The sequence below is a fragment of the Cebus imitator genome, unplaced genomic scaffold (genome assembly GCF_001604975.1).
Source record: "Cebus imitator isolate Cc_AM_T3 unplaced genomic scaffold, Cebus_imitator-1.0 Scaffold103, whole genome shotgun sequence".
Taxonomy (NCBI): domain Eukaryota; kingdom Metazoa; phylum Chordata; class Mammalia; order Primates; family Cebidae; genus Cebus; species Cebus imitator.
In genome coordinates this window covers 3,943,756-3,957,211 of record NW_016107418.1, presented here as the reverse complement: position 1 = coordinate 3,957,211, position 13,456 = coordinate 3,943,756, and the positions used below count along the sequence as shown (strand labels likewise).

The window sequence follows — 13,456 nt, the reverse complement described above, 5'->3', positions numbered from 1 at the left end:
CATGTCTGCCATGCAGGTCCTGAACAACCACCACAGACTGTGAATTTATAAATTAACCTCTTACTGTCCAATTTCCCTTCTTACACTTGTCCGTGAAAATGAAGAAAAATATCCTAACTATAAATTTTTTACCCTATGTTTAAGTAATAAGAGCCATGATTGTAAGTGAGGCTGTGTGCTTCCTTGAACTTTGAATTCACCCTGTTCTGATCTAGCCAGGTATCCTCTAAGGCTTTCTATATTTGTTTAGTTCAAACCAGTCTCAAGGGTTAAATAAAATATATCACACTGTTTTTTGAAGTTTTCCCTCAATGTTGTGACAGAAACGCATATTTAGGTTCTTACCTCTTCCATATTCCCACGTCTGTAGTATTAGCATTTTCTCTGTACTAGGATGGAATATTTGCTAAAATATAAAGAATTGCTAATATTTAGCAATAAAAATTGCCAAAATATAAACAAGGTAGTTTTATCTTACTCTTTTTTTGTGCACAAGACAGGATTTGAAACTGGGTTGGATTTATTTGGAATGAGTGTTTATAGCATATTTCTTCACCCCAGCTCTGCTTAAAGGAGAAAAAAATTGATAGCAAAAATCCTTCTCCACAGAATCTGTTCGACCATTTGCTAGGTTATGAATAATAACAGTGAGGCAGCATCTGCAGCTGCTGTTGCTGAGGTGCAAAATGTGCACAGAGGATTGAGTAAGCAGCCGAGGCTCTGCACCGTGATTCTTTTCAAACGGCCATGTGTGGTGAGGAGTTGCTGACAGGCCTCCACACGAAACCGCTAATGGAACTGGCTTGCAAATGCTGTCATACATGCTTCTCCAGCAAGACTCGGATGTATGGAAATCGTTTGGATTGGAAAAGATATGAAATGGAGTACTCTTTACTCTCTCTGTAAAATGAGATGATGGCTTAGTTCAAGTGAAGATAATTGGGTTTTTTTGGTTCCACCTAAGAAGGAAGAGAGGTTCAGATTAAACTAGTTGCTTATGGGAGATAAGTAAGTAAACAGTTTAAAGATCTTTGAGGTCAAAGACCATATCTTCTTTTTTTTTTTGGATTCCGGGTCACCCAGGCTGGAGTGCAGTGGCACAGTTACAGTTCACTGCAGCTTTGAACTCCTGGGCTCAAGGGATCCTCCCACCTTGGCCTCCCAAAATGCTGGAATTACAGGCATGGACTGCACCAGGCCCATATCCTATTATTTGTAAGCTCCTAGTACTCATACTGTTGTGTGTACAGTCTACTCTTTGTATCTGTGTCTGTGACGTCTGCATGCATGGATTCAACCAAGCTGGGATGGAAAATATTGGGCCAAAAAATTGCATCTGTTCTGAACACGTACAGACTTTTTTCTTCTCATTCCCTAAACAATACAGTGTAACAACTATTTGCATAGCATTTACATTGTATTATGTATTATAAGTAATCTAGAGATGATTTGAAGTGGGAAGAATAGGCCAAGCACTGTGGCTCATGCCTGTAGTCCCAGCACTTTGGGAGGCCAAGGTGAGTGGATCATTTGAGGTCTGGAGTTCATGTCCAGCTGGCCAACATGGTGAAACCCCATCTCTGGTAAAAATACAAAAATTAATCAGGCCTGGTGGTGCACGCCTGTAATCCCAGCTAGTAGCTGGGAGGCTGAGGCTGGAGAATTGCTTGAACCCGGAAGGCAGAGGTTGCAGTGAGCTGAGATCATGCTACTCCAGTCTGAGTGACAAAGTGAGACTCCGTCTCAAAAAAATAAATAATAAAGTAGGAAAGATGGATATAGGTTATATGAAAATAAAACACCCTTTCACTTCAGGGACTTAAGCATCCCTGGATTTTGGTATCCTCAGTGTGTCCTGGAACTAAAGCTGTACAGATAACCCAAGAAACAACTGTAGAAGGAGCTCTCCTCAAGAAACGATTAATGACTTTCCATAGCCTCTCAATAAACTTTTTAACATGCCGTTCACAGGCTGGTTCCCAGCCTTTTGGGTCACTTACCACATCCTTCTCACCATTGAGATTACTCAGAGTTCCTCACACTTGCCATGTACCTTCATGATTTTGCACATGTTGTTCCTGATACACCTTCGCCCTCCTCTGGTTTCTACCGATCACACCTGACACACACTTGCAGCCCAGCTCATGCCTCCCTGAAGCTTTCCCTGATACCCGAGTCAGATCTAACTCTCCTGTGGCAGCTCTGTTGGAGATTGCATCCTGACCTGCCCTGACCTTCCACTGCTGACAGTGGTCTGCAAACTGCTTGCTTTATTTTGTATTTATTTTTTGAATTTTGAGTTTTTTGAGACAAGGTCTTATTTTGTTGCCCAGGCTGGAGTGCAGTTGTGTAATCACAGCTCACTGCATCCTCAGTCTCCTGGGCCTAAGTGATTTTCCCACCGCATATTCTGAGTACCTGGGACAACAGGCGTGCACCACCATGCCTGGCTAATTTTTCTTTTCCTTTCTTTTTTCTTTGGTTGTAGAGACAGGGTCTGAAACTCCTGGCTTCAAGTAATCCTCTTGCCTTGGCCTCCCAAAGTGCTGGATTGCAGGTGGGAGCCGCTGTGGGCCGGCTCTTCATCCTGCCCTCTACACCTGTGGAATGTCCCAAGATTAAAAATCAGAGGGCTTGAGGCCTGAACCACTATATGGCCCTGAACCACTATATAGATAGGTTGCTCAATTTGTCTAAACCACAATTTAGAGGATATTCTTTACCTGTTTAACAGGATTCTTTAAAAACTAAGATAATATTTGAGAATTTTCTTGGTACACTCAATAGTAATTTATAAATGGTAATTTGATTAATGTTTTCACTACAGGGGTGTCTGTGAAGGCAGGCAGGAGTGTGTTACAGTTCCCTGTCTTCTTGGTAAATGTTCACTGCTCTTCGTGTTCTGCACCAGCATTTATCACAGAGCCTCACAGAGTCCATTTTCAGGCATTTTGCCTGCTGAGTTGCAGTAAAGTGGGGCAGAGGCATGATTCCTGTTTAGGGAGAGCACCTCAAAGGCAGAGGCCCTGATGCTCCAGTAGACTCAATAGTCAAGGACTTAGGATATACAGGAAAGGGAGTTGATATTGCATTGTGGATGGGGGTGGGGGAGTTGTTTGTGAAGAGGAAGACCCTTGGCAAAGTTTTGCCTGATGTCTAGAATTCAAGCTTTTGTTTGGTAAAGAGTTAATAACTTCCTAAGTCTGCTATTATTTGCATATTACCAAACTCTGCCCTTTATACTCATTCTGAACACCCACAGATTTGTATATCTGTATCCATGCCTACGCATTTCTATTGTCTTTTTAAAACCACTTCAGCATGCCTGTTATATTGGTTGCACTACAGTTTTACATAACTCTGGACACAATTTTAAAATGAAATGGCAGAACACAAGCAGCAAGGATTCAGGCAGGGCTATTTATAATTCTGCATTTCAGTTGCTTATTGTCTTCATTAGAAGGTCATGGATTATTTTGTGTATTTGTACATGCAAAGAGCTTTTCCAAGGTGAATGAAATAACATGTTGAGCTCTTCTGAGCATAAGTGAAATGTAAATGCAAAGTGGAACATAATTATCACCGGGCAGAGAACAGTCTTAGAAATCTTCCTTATTGACTGACCTTAAACTACAATGGTCTTATTCCAGACTGGGAATGTAAAACAGAGAGAGAGGTGAAGAGAGACAGAGATACTCAACATTCAACCAAGAAAGGGCTCTTTTCCCTTGAGTGCTGCATTTTCACTCCAGGGAGGTGAATAAGGTTTATGGCAGATCCCCTGGGCAATCATTCTCTCTGAGTTCTTGATTTTGAATGGGGGTGGTGATGTGTCCATCTAGAGGGAGGAATCATGATTGTGTAAACTAGCCGTGGTCATCCCAGTCTTCTTTGCTAGATATTTGAGTAATCTCTTTCCCAGTTTCTCTTCTCTGGCCAGTGAGATGTAAGAGAATGCTGAGTTCTTGTGAGAACTGCTTTATTTCGTAATTAAAGAGAACAACTAAGAGAGTACTCCCTCCCTTCCTGTTTGGGTGAGGACTTGATACTGCAGGAGCCACCTGGCATCCATGAAGGAGAACTTAAGGGAATCTGAGAGAGAACTCCCATCGCAGAGCTGCACGTGACCCCGGAACTTGACAGTTTTCCAGTTGTTCTCGAGACCAGTCATTGTCTTTATGGTGCCTTTTCCCCCATCAGGGAGGGAGGTGCCCTGCTTCAAGTCTTTCCAATTAAACTGCAGTTTAACGGGGGAAATTGCCTTGTCAACAGCCAAAAGCCAGTACAACAAATATGGCAGTTTATCTCAGGACATCTCCCAGCACCCTTCCTCCTGAGAGCAAGCTGCTGTGAAAACCAAGGCAATGGGAAAATGGTCGGAAACATGACTAATGTCTTTTCCAGTTCATACACTGAAGACATCATTCATTCATTCATTTTGAAAGTCAGCCAGTGAACATTTATTAAGGACCTTGCCAGTCCCAGGTGCCATTATGTGCTGGGTATTAGAGTCACAAGCTAAAGTCCTTGCCCTCCCGGAGACAGACATGAAACAAATATTCCACCAGAAAGTAATGATAGTTGAGATCAGTGCCCTGAGAGCCGAGTAACTGCAAGATAGGGTTGGGGACAGTGGCAGTGATCAGAGACAGCTTCTCCAAGGAAGGAACATGTAAACTGAAGTCACCATCTGGTCTAGTTTACTTCAGGATTATTTAGAATTCTGCAGATGAGAAATGAGGACAGCAGCAGGGTTAGAGAGAGGGAGACAGCAAGAAAGGCAGGAAAAATTATGGAACTTGGCAATTAATCAATGTGGAAGTGAAAGAGTGGGTGTCTAGATGTCTAGAATTCAAGGTTTTATTTGACTGGTAAAGAGTTAATAGACATCAAGGATGTCTCCCAGGCTTGGGCCACTGGGTAGATGGAGACACATTCATTAGCATGGTCAATTACAAAAAATGGACCTCATTCTCCACCACTCTGCTTCCTAGTCCTTTCACTCCTGACTTCTGCTCTTTCCACAAAGGGGCGGAGTCTGTGTCTCTACTCCTTCAATGTGGGCCCATGACTTGCTTTGGCTAACAGAATGCAGCAGAAGGGATGGCTTCCACCTTGAGGCCTAGGTCTCAGGAGGCCTTGTCCATTTCCACCCACTCTGTTGGAACTCTGCTCAGCTACCATGAAAGTAAGCCCTGGCCAACCTGCTGAATGAGAAGAGACATGTAACTCACTCACTGTCCTCCCTCATCACAGCCAACAGCTGCCAGACATGAGTAATGCCATCCAAGGGCATCCAGCCCCCACCCCCAGAACCTGGAATCTCCCTGCAGATGCACCAAAGGGCTCAACAACTGTCGGTGATTGTTGTTCTAAGCCATCTAGTTTGGTGTGGTTTGTCATGCAGCAAAAACTAACCGGTACAGCCAGGTAGAGAAAGGTGTGAATAAGGGTGGGGCTGTCTAATAGGCAATTAGACAGCTGGGGCTGGAACACAGGAGGCCAGAAGCATGAAGGTCTTCTAACTGTTCAAGGTGAAAGTCCTCAGGCTTCTGCCATGCCACTTCTGGTGGGATCCAGAAATCCAAGAACCAGTCTATGGCTCTCTTTTGTGTCCTCTTCCTCACACTGCCTCCCACTCCACCCTAGACTCCATCATGCACCTAGAAGTAAATACTTGGATAATGAAGCAAATGCACGACTCAAGCACACAGGATAGTGTTAACGATGGACAGTGCAGAGCCAGGGCCCCCAGTGGAGTGCTCTTAAGTGTTCAGGAATAAGCCAGTGCAATCCCTGTCTGCAGAGAAGGGGCTGGGCGTGGATGCTGAGCTGCTAAGAACCACTGCCCCTAAAGGGACTTCATCTATCCCTAGCAAGGTCACAGTGACTGCAGTTGCCTCCACTGATACTAATTCAGAGCTTTTGCCCCCTCCATCCCCTTTTCCATATTAATGTCACCTCTTAGCACCTTTTCTTTTTCTTTTTTTTTTTTTTTTTTCTGAGACAGAGTTTCGCTCTTGTGGTCCAGGCTGGAGTGCAATGGCACGATCTTTGCTCACTACAACCTCCGCCTGCCGGATTCAAGCCATTCTCCTGTCTCAGCCTCCTGAGTAGCTGGGATTACAGGCAGTCGCCACAACGCCCAGCTAATTTTTGTATTTTGAGAAGAGACGGGGTGTCACCATGTTGGCCAGGCTTGGTCTCGAATTCCTGACTTCAGGTGATCCACTCGCCTCTGCCTCCCAAAGTGCTGGGATTACAGGCGTGAGCCACCGCGCCAGGCCCCTTAGCACCTTTTAAAAATAAAAAGGGCGTTTTACAGGAATCTGTGTCTCCCATTGCTGCAGAAACATCCAACTGATCGCACTTTTTCTTCTTTCTTTTCTCGCCAACTCGTAACTCCTATCTCAAGTTCACCAGCAGGTCTAGTGACTCTGGCTGGCTGCTGGGGGCGAGGAGAATCGCAGAGCGCCTGACTAGTGGCCGCCCGCGCGCTCTGGACAGTGGCGGTATCTCCTGGGTCCGGGTCCCGGAGCCTCACTCCTGCAGCAGAGCGCCTGGCGGAGCGCACGGCCTCGGCGACAGTCAGCTACGCGGCCTCTGCTCCCGCCCCTCCCCGCCGCGCCGGGAAGGGGCGGAGACGAGGAGGAGCTGGGGCGGCCGCCGTGCTCTAGGGAGCACCAAGCCCTTTAAAAGCCGTGGGCCTTGACAGCTCCTCTGACAGCCGCCGCGGTCCCGCGCCCCGCGTCCGGCACTCCCAGCTCGCGGGCCGGCTCCAGGTGCGGCGAGGCGCCGTCCGCTGTGCTTGCGCGCGGACTGCGGGACGCGCTCCATGCGGCTGCTCAGCATGTCCGGGCACTTTCTGCTCACACCCATCCCCGAGTCCTCCCCGGACCTCCTGCCCAAGGACATCAAACTGGCGGTGCTGGGTGCCGGCCGCGTGGGCAAGAGCGGTGAGTGCGGCCGGGACCCCGAGTCGGCTTCGCTCCCCGGCTCCGGCCGCGGCCACCGGGGGCGCTGCGGAGAGAGGGACCCTCGGCCGAAGCAGCGGGCAAGGGGCAGGTGGAACCCGGCTGCTTTCGCGCTCGGAGGGTCCCCGTCAGTCCCGGCCTGCTTCCCTGGCCGTTTCCTAGGGCGTCTACTCCTGGGCTCTCGGCGGGGTTCACGCCTGTTCGGGGATGGGGTGCGGGAGTGGTGTCCCGCCAGTCGTACTCGCGGCGAAGCCCGCGGCACCTCGGCGTTGCGGAGCCTCTGGAAGCGAGCAGTGCCCGCGGTTCTGCTCTCCTCACTCCCTCCAGTTCTCCCCGGAGTGCCCGGGTTTGACCGGCTTGTCCTACTCCTTCGGTTGATTTTCCCATTTCCTTTTCAGCAATGATTGTGCGTTTCCTGACCAAGAGATTCATTGGCGACTATGAACCGAATACGGGTGAGAATACTTTCACGCTCCCTGCTTTTATGTTTGCATGTTTCTTTTTCTTTTTCGGGATGGGAGTTTGAGAATTGAAAAGCAAATTCTCCTTCATTCTCTAGGCAAGTTGTATTCACGGCTGGTCTCTGTCGAGGGGGACCAGCTCTCCCTGCAGATCCAGGATACTCCAGGGGGCGTCCAGGTAAGGACCTCCAGGGGCAAAGAGCTCACCCCAAACCCTCAGAGCACCCCAGAGGGCACAACACGTAGGGCGCCCACGCTGGGCGCAGGGGTCTGAGCAAGGCATCTAAACAGACCTGTGCATTTAGAGGTAGGAATGGGCTGTCCACAGGTGGGGCCAGTGGTTGGGGTGTTAGAAACTCTCTAGGGGGGAGGTGTGGTTAGAACCAGCCTCCTCTTGTCAGCAGCAGACTTAACTTCATTTTGCAACCCTGGTGGACCATCACTACTTAGGCACTTCTTCCGGAGGTAGCCATGGAACCATTAACAAAGAAAAAAAAACATTTAAAAAACAACAGCAACCGGTAGGATTCTGCTGGGAGAGTCCTCTCCCCTGGCAAGCACTGCTTTTTTTCTGAAATGGAGTTTCACTCTGTTACCCAGACTGGAGTGCAGTGGCTCTATCTCGGCTCGTTGCAACCTCCGCCTCCTGGGTTCTAGCAATTCTCCTGCCTCAGCCTCCCTAGTAGCTGGGACTACAGGCGCCCGCCACCACTCCCAGCTAATTTGTTGTGGTTGTTGTATTTTTCAGTAGAAACGGGGTTTCACTATGTTGGCCAGGCTGGTCTCGAACTGCTGACCTCAAGTGATCCGCCTATCTCGGCCTCCAAAGTGCTGGGATTATAGGCTGAGCCACAGTGCCGGACCCAAGCACTGCTGAAGTGCTGCTGTTACTGGCTGCTCCCTCAAGTCAGTAATTGCAATCAGATAACCCCTTGGCAGAGGGTCTAGAATGTAACTTGTTTATTAACCAGTTACTAATTGCTACTCCCTTCTCCAGAGGAAAGGTCTTGTGGAAGAACCCTAAGCAAGGAATTTCTTTCTGTAACATTCTTAAGAAGTGCATGTTAAAAATATTTGTGTGGGTTTGGGAATAGATATTTATCTTGGCTTATTTTCAAAGTTCTGTTTATTATGAGTTAGTGTTTTCTACAAATTGAGCCATTCTGGTTTGAGGTCATTCTTCAGTCAGCCATGGTTCACCAGAGACTGCCTGTCAAGCAAGGGGTTTAAAAATAATGCAGGGATAACAGCTAATAAAGCAACCCAGCCAGGGAGTTTGCCTGGGAATCTGCCCTTTCCGTTATCAAAAGCCTCCTTCTGCAGAAGGTGGTAGAACCTGAAAACTGTATTTAGTGATTTCTTTTTCAAGTGTTTCTTCAAAGGTTGCTTTGATGTCGTTTTGAGTTTCTCTCCCACGGGGGGTTTTCTTGACTGGTTCTCATTTTGATGTTTTCTCAGATCCAAGACAGCCTCCCCCAGGTCGTCGATTCTCTGTCCAAATGCGTGCAGTGGGCCGAGGGCTTTCTGCTGGTGTATTCCATCACAGACTATGACAGCTACTTGTCCATCCGACCCCTTTATCAGCACATCCGGAAGGTCCACCCTGACTCTAAAGCCCCTGTCATCATCGTGGGCAACAAGGGGGACCTTTTGCATGCTCGGCAGGTTCAGACACAGGACGGTATTCAGCTAGCCAATGAGCTGGGCAGTCTGTTCCTTGAAATTTCCACTAGCGAAAATTACGAAGATGTCTGTGATGTGTTTCAGCATCTCTGCAAAGAAGTGAGCAAGCTGCACAGCCTCAGTGGGGAAAGGAGAAGAGCCTCCATCATCCCTCGGCCCCGCTCTCCCAACATGCAGGACCTGAAGAGACGCTTCAAGCAGGCTCTGTCTCCCAAAGTCAAAGCCCCCTCTGCACTGGGGTGAACCATCTCAGACAGATGCCTCTCCTTTTTAATATGCATTTGTGCAGCTAAAAGACTGGGCTTCTCCCTTTTTAATCACACATTCAGAGTTTATTTTTATAAAAAAAATTGATTTTCAAGTATATGTGTATTTCTGAAAGTTCAAACAGTGATTGCCTAGAAGCTGGATAAAACTTTGTTTTGTTTTAATAAAAGAACTGTTTTTTTTTTTTAACTGTAACCGCTGGCCACTTTTCCATTAAAGGCAAAATGGCAACATTGCTCCTTGTTTTCTCAATGTCTTTTTATAGAAATTCTACTTGCACCAGAGCCCAGAACTGCTCCATGCTTGCCCGCATTCTGAACCCTGATTGGTGTCTCGCAGTGGGGAGGAGTTCATGTAGAGGGAGTCTGTTGTGGGAGAAAGGAAAGTATGTGGAGGAGGAGAGGGATTTGAATAACTACAGGATGTCTTTAATGAGGACACTGGCACCAGTCATGAAACTGACACTGTGATTTTCAAGGGAAGGGGCACAGTGTGAACTGATGCTAAAACGTTACAAGTCATGAGTAACATTATTATTGATTGGTGTAAATGTAAGTTTGTACTCTCTACCTATGTTTAAAGAAAAGCCAAAAGCCCCTTTTCTAGTATTTCTTATGTCAGTAAGTGGGCCCTGCCGTCCAAAACTTCTTTCCTTTGAATAGGGCGCCACATCTGTCTGTTCTTGCCCCTGTTTTTCTCTAAAGCCTCACTCTCCCTTAATCTAGACCTCCCCTTGACTGGCAGGCAAGAATCTAGGCAAGACCCACGTTTCTTGGCTTCTAGAATGACATCTTCTAAATGTCATTTTACATCAGAACAAACTTGCTAAAACTGACCCTAATCATTTTATTTCTGTACAAAACTCAGTGGATTTCCCCTTACCTACTGGTTAAAATAGATGTGAGACATGACATCAAGACTCTCTACCACCTCTCCAAGCTTATCAACCCCTCCTTCCAACACATACATCCCAGCAGTCAGTCCATTCCAACAGATTGTCTTTCTCAGTCCACTCCAGGCTTTCATGTCTCCCAGCCTTGGCACAAACTATCCCTCTGCCTCAATTTTTTTTTCCGATTCTACTCCTAATGGCTTGCTAACACATCTTTAAGAACTCAAGTCTCATGCTACATTCAGCTCTGAAATGCCTTCTCTGGTCTTCCTCTATTCCTGGAGCATTTGCATTATAACCCAACCTTGTCATGTAGCTGTTTGTTACCCAACTGGAAGTAGCCCCCTCAAGGACAGTAACTGCATTTTATGATCTCGTATTCCAAACTTCTAGTTCGGTGCTTGCCTGTAGAGTGGTAATTTTTAAGTAAATATACAATGAATAAATGAATGAAAGTACCATTTATGGTGCCAAGGGTCAATGATGGGATATTACCATGAAACAAGTTGCTACTTCTGCAGGGCAAGGACAGGTGTCTTGAGTAATTAAAGATTCTTAGCTGCCATGGAGAGGAACTGACATATGCAGCTTCTGACAATCACAGACCATTATCCTTCCATCCAAGAACACCTCTGTGCAGACCTGTGATGTCAGCACCATGTTTCTCTGTAGTTGAAGAGAATCTACCTATATAAAATGGCATGAAGGGTTAGGAAAATTAGATAATGCAGGTCTAAAAGAGTGTCCAAATAATTAAATATTAATTTGGATCCCATTGTCTTTTAAAAAGTGCCTCACATTCTCCTTGTTTGCATGCTCTCTGAACAAAAGCTCTATCGTCATCTGTTCTGCTTCCTGCCATGATTCTTAACACTGTAGGTGTAGACACGAGAACAACTGATTCTCCTAGTCCCTGCCATCCCTACGATGTGTCCAGATTGCCATCTGCCACCAGGGGCGTCTTCGCCTTCAAGGAACTGAGATCAAACATCCCATGGAAAAAAGTTAAATCATAATCTAAAAGCTAAAGAATAAGACCAGTGATGTCCTCAGGCCTATGATCAAGTTTCAAGTGAGAACAGAAAGCAGCCTTGAGCTCTTCAGGGGAGCAGACTGTGGATCAGAAGGGTCAAAAGATGAGTCCCATGGCCATTTCAAAGGGACTCACAACCTCGTGGGCTCAGGCAGGCTGATGGGCCAAGCAGAAACTCCCTACTCTGTCTTCTTTCTCTCCCAGCATCTTAAATAATTGACCTCCAGGGCTTCACCGCTTCCTTTATTCTCTGGTCCCCGGAACTGGCCCAGCACAGGAGCTGGCTTGCTGGTCATGGAGATCCTTCATTGCCTGTGGTCGTTCTTTCCCAGGCCTCCTGCTGATCAGCAGTGGGGTCTCCTGGGGATCATGGTACATAGGGAGCATCTGGAAGGCTCCTGGGATGGTAGCCCTGGAGATGGAAGAGATGAGCGTGGAGTAATCGGAAGGCGGTTAGACTGGGAAGTTGTGTAGGGAAGAGGACTGAGGATAGGGGCTTGGCTGGGTGCTAAGGAAGCCCTAACAGGGGAAGCTGAGCTGTAAGCCAACATCCTCTTCCTTCAACAATAGTGAGGACATAGTTGAGAGAGCCATGAGTGTCATTATTTTGCAGGCAGGGACAGAAGTCCTGAAGCATTAGACAAAACACTGGGTAGAACATTAAACAAACTTAGGTGGATGTGGAGAGAACAGTATCTGTGCTTTTTTTTTTTTTTTTTCTTTTTTTGAAAAAGAGTCTTGCTCTGTCGCCAGGCTGGAGTGCAGTGGTGCGATCTTGGCTCACTACCACCACCACCTCTCAGGTTCAAGCGATTCTCCTGCCTCTTGAATAGCTGGGACTACCGTCACACACCACCTAATTTTTGTATTTTTAGTAGAGATGGGGTTTCACCATGTTGGCCAGGATGATCTCGATCTCTTGACCTCATGATCCTCCCACCACAGCCTCCCAAAGTGCTGGAATAACAGGTGTGAGCCACCATGCCCGGCCTGGCTGGTATCTGTGCATTTTATCCAATAGTTTTGTTTTACCTCTGAGATGGCATGGCCGGTGCAAGAATTTACCTCCATCCTCATGCGAGAGATGGGACTGCAGCTTCCCCTACCCACTTCACTCCCTCCTCCATCTCTGCCCCAGTGGGAAAATCTGTCTCTGAAACCCCCATGCCTCCACTGCTGGCACTTGTTCTCCTCCTGGTCCCGGCTGAGTCACTGATTCTGCTTTAAAACTCTTGCTGGTCATGGAGAAACATGCAGAATGATTTAATTAATGTTGCAATCAGTGTCATTCTGGAGAAATGGATGCGATCCAAAACGGCTAAATTGTACATCCTGCAAACATTCTGTACTTCGCATGCCACTCATGAGAAGCAAACTTGAATAATGGAAAAATAAGTCAATTATAATAGAAGAAAATAAATTTGTTTTGCTTGTGATTAGGCGAAGGGCACAGCAGAAGTTCTAAAGTTTATTAATATCTGTTTAGAAAAATGGATTAAATAAATTCTGAGGAAGGCAGTGGTAAACAAAAGAGCAAATAAAAAGACAAGATGACTCTTTAGTCATAAATTGGGGCTTGAATTGCTTTTTTGCTCCTTGTAGATGTTGCAATTTCAACTTCTCATTATGCAAAGTTACCAATTCAAATTTACAATGTAAATATATTTTGTGTGATTAATACACTATTATTACCATTTACTCTCTCTCCAAAAGGTGGAACATTTTGAAAGACTTTGTTCAAATTAGTCTCAAGGTACTGTGGCATTTAGGAAGAAAGATGTGCTATGAAAAAAAAAAAAGATTATTTTCCAAACATCATTAATTGAGCCAGGGCCCTAGAAAAAAATTAATCTATGTAAGTGATGATTTGGTTGCAATCGCAAAGCAGTTTCAGCATAACAGAGTAGAAATGTGCCTGTCTTGGATGAAATGTCTAGAAGCCTCCCAGTTCTGCATTTCCTGTGTACTTCTCCCCTGGCAGAAAAGCAGCTGTTAGGATTTGAGTAAGCCCTCATTTATCTTCAGCTCCGTAGCACCTGTTAGAGTGCCCAGTATACAGCAGGATCCTCATAAATACTGACTAAATTGAACTGTTAGTAATATTGGCCAGGCACGGTGGCTCACACATGTAATCCCAGCACTTTGG

General features: G+C 46.3%; 1 protein-coding gene across 2 annotated transcripts; it reads left to right on the top strand.

The window, feature by feature from the left end:
- Positions 1–6,240: 6,240 nt before the first annotated feature.
- RASL11A (RAS like family 11 member A) lies at positions 6,241–9,621 on the top strand. Of its 2 annotated transcripts, none has more exons than XM_017537515.1 (4): positions 6,241–6,956; positions 7,373–7,429; positions 7,534–7,613; positions 8,894–9,621. In XM_017537515.1, the coding sequence occupies exons 1-4, from the start codon at positions 6,836–6,838 to the stop codon at positions 9,359–9,361; spliced, it is 726 nt and encodes a 241-aa protein (XP_017393004.1). In that variant the 5' UTR covers positions 6,241–6,835; the 3' UTR covers positions 9,362–9,621. The 2 variants fall into 2 exon arrangements, with proteins under 2 accessions (XP_017393004.1, XP_037597621.1); XM_037741693.1 differs by lacking the exon at positions 6,241–6,956 and adding an exon at positions 7,069–7,095.
- The last annotated feature ends 3,835 nt before the right edge of the window (positions 9,622–13,456 follow it).

What these genes read in the sequence shown, in the direction of transcription:
- RASL11A (XM_017537515.1), top strand. Translation starts at nt 6,836, where the DNA reads ATGCGGCTGCTCAGCATGTCCGGGCACTTTCTGCTCACACCCATCCCC. An exon ending in CGGCCGCGTGGGCAAGAGCG is followed by an intron (nt 6,957 to 7,372) that starts GTGAGTGCGGCC and finishes TTTCCTTTTCAG; the next exon opens with CAATGATTGTGCGTTTCCTG. An exon ending in CGACTATGAACCGAATACGG is followed by an intron (nt 7,430 to 7,533) that starts GTGAGAATACTT and finishes TTCATTCTCTAG; the next exon opens with GCAAGTTGTATTCACGGCTG.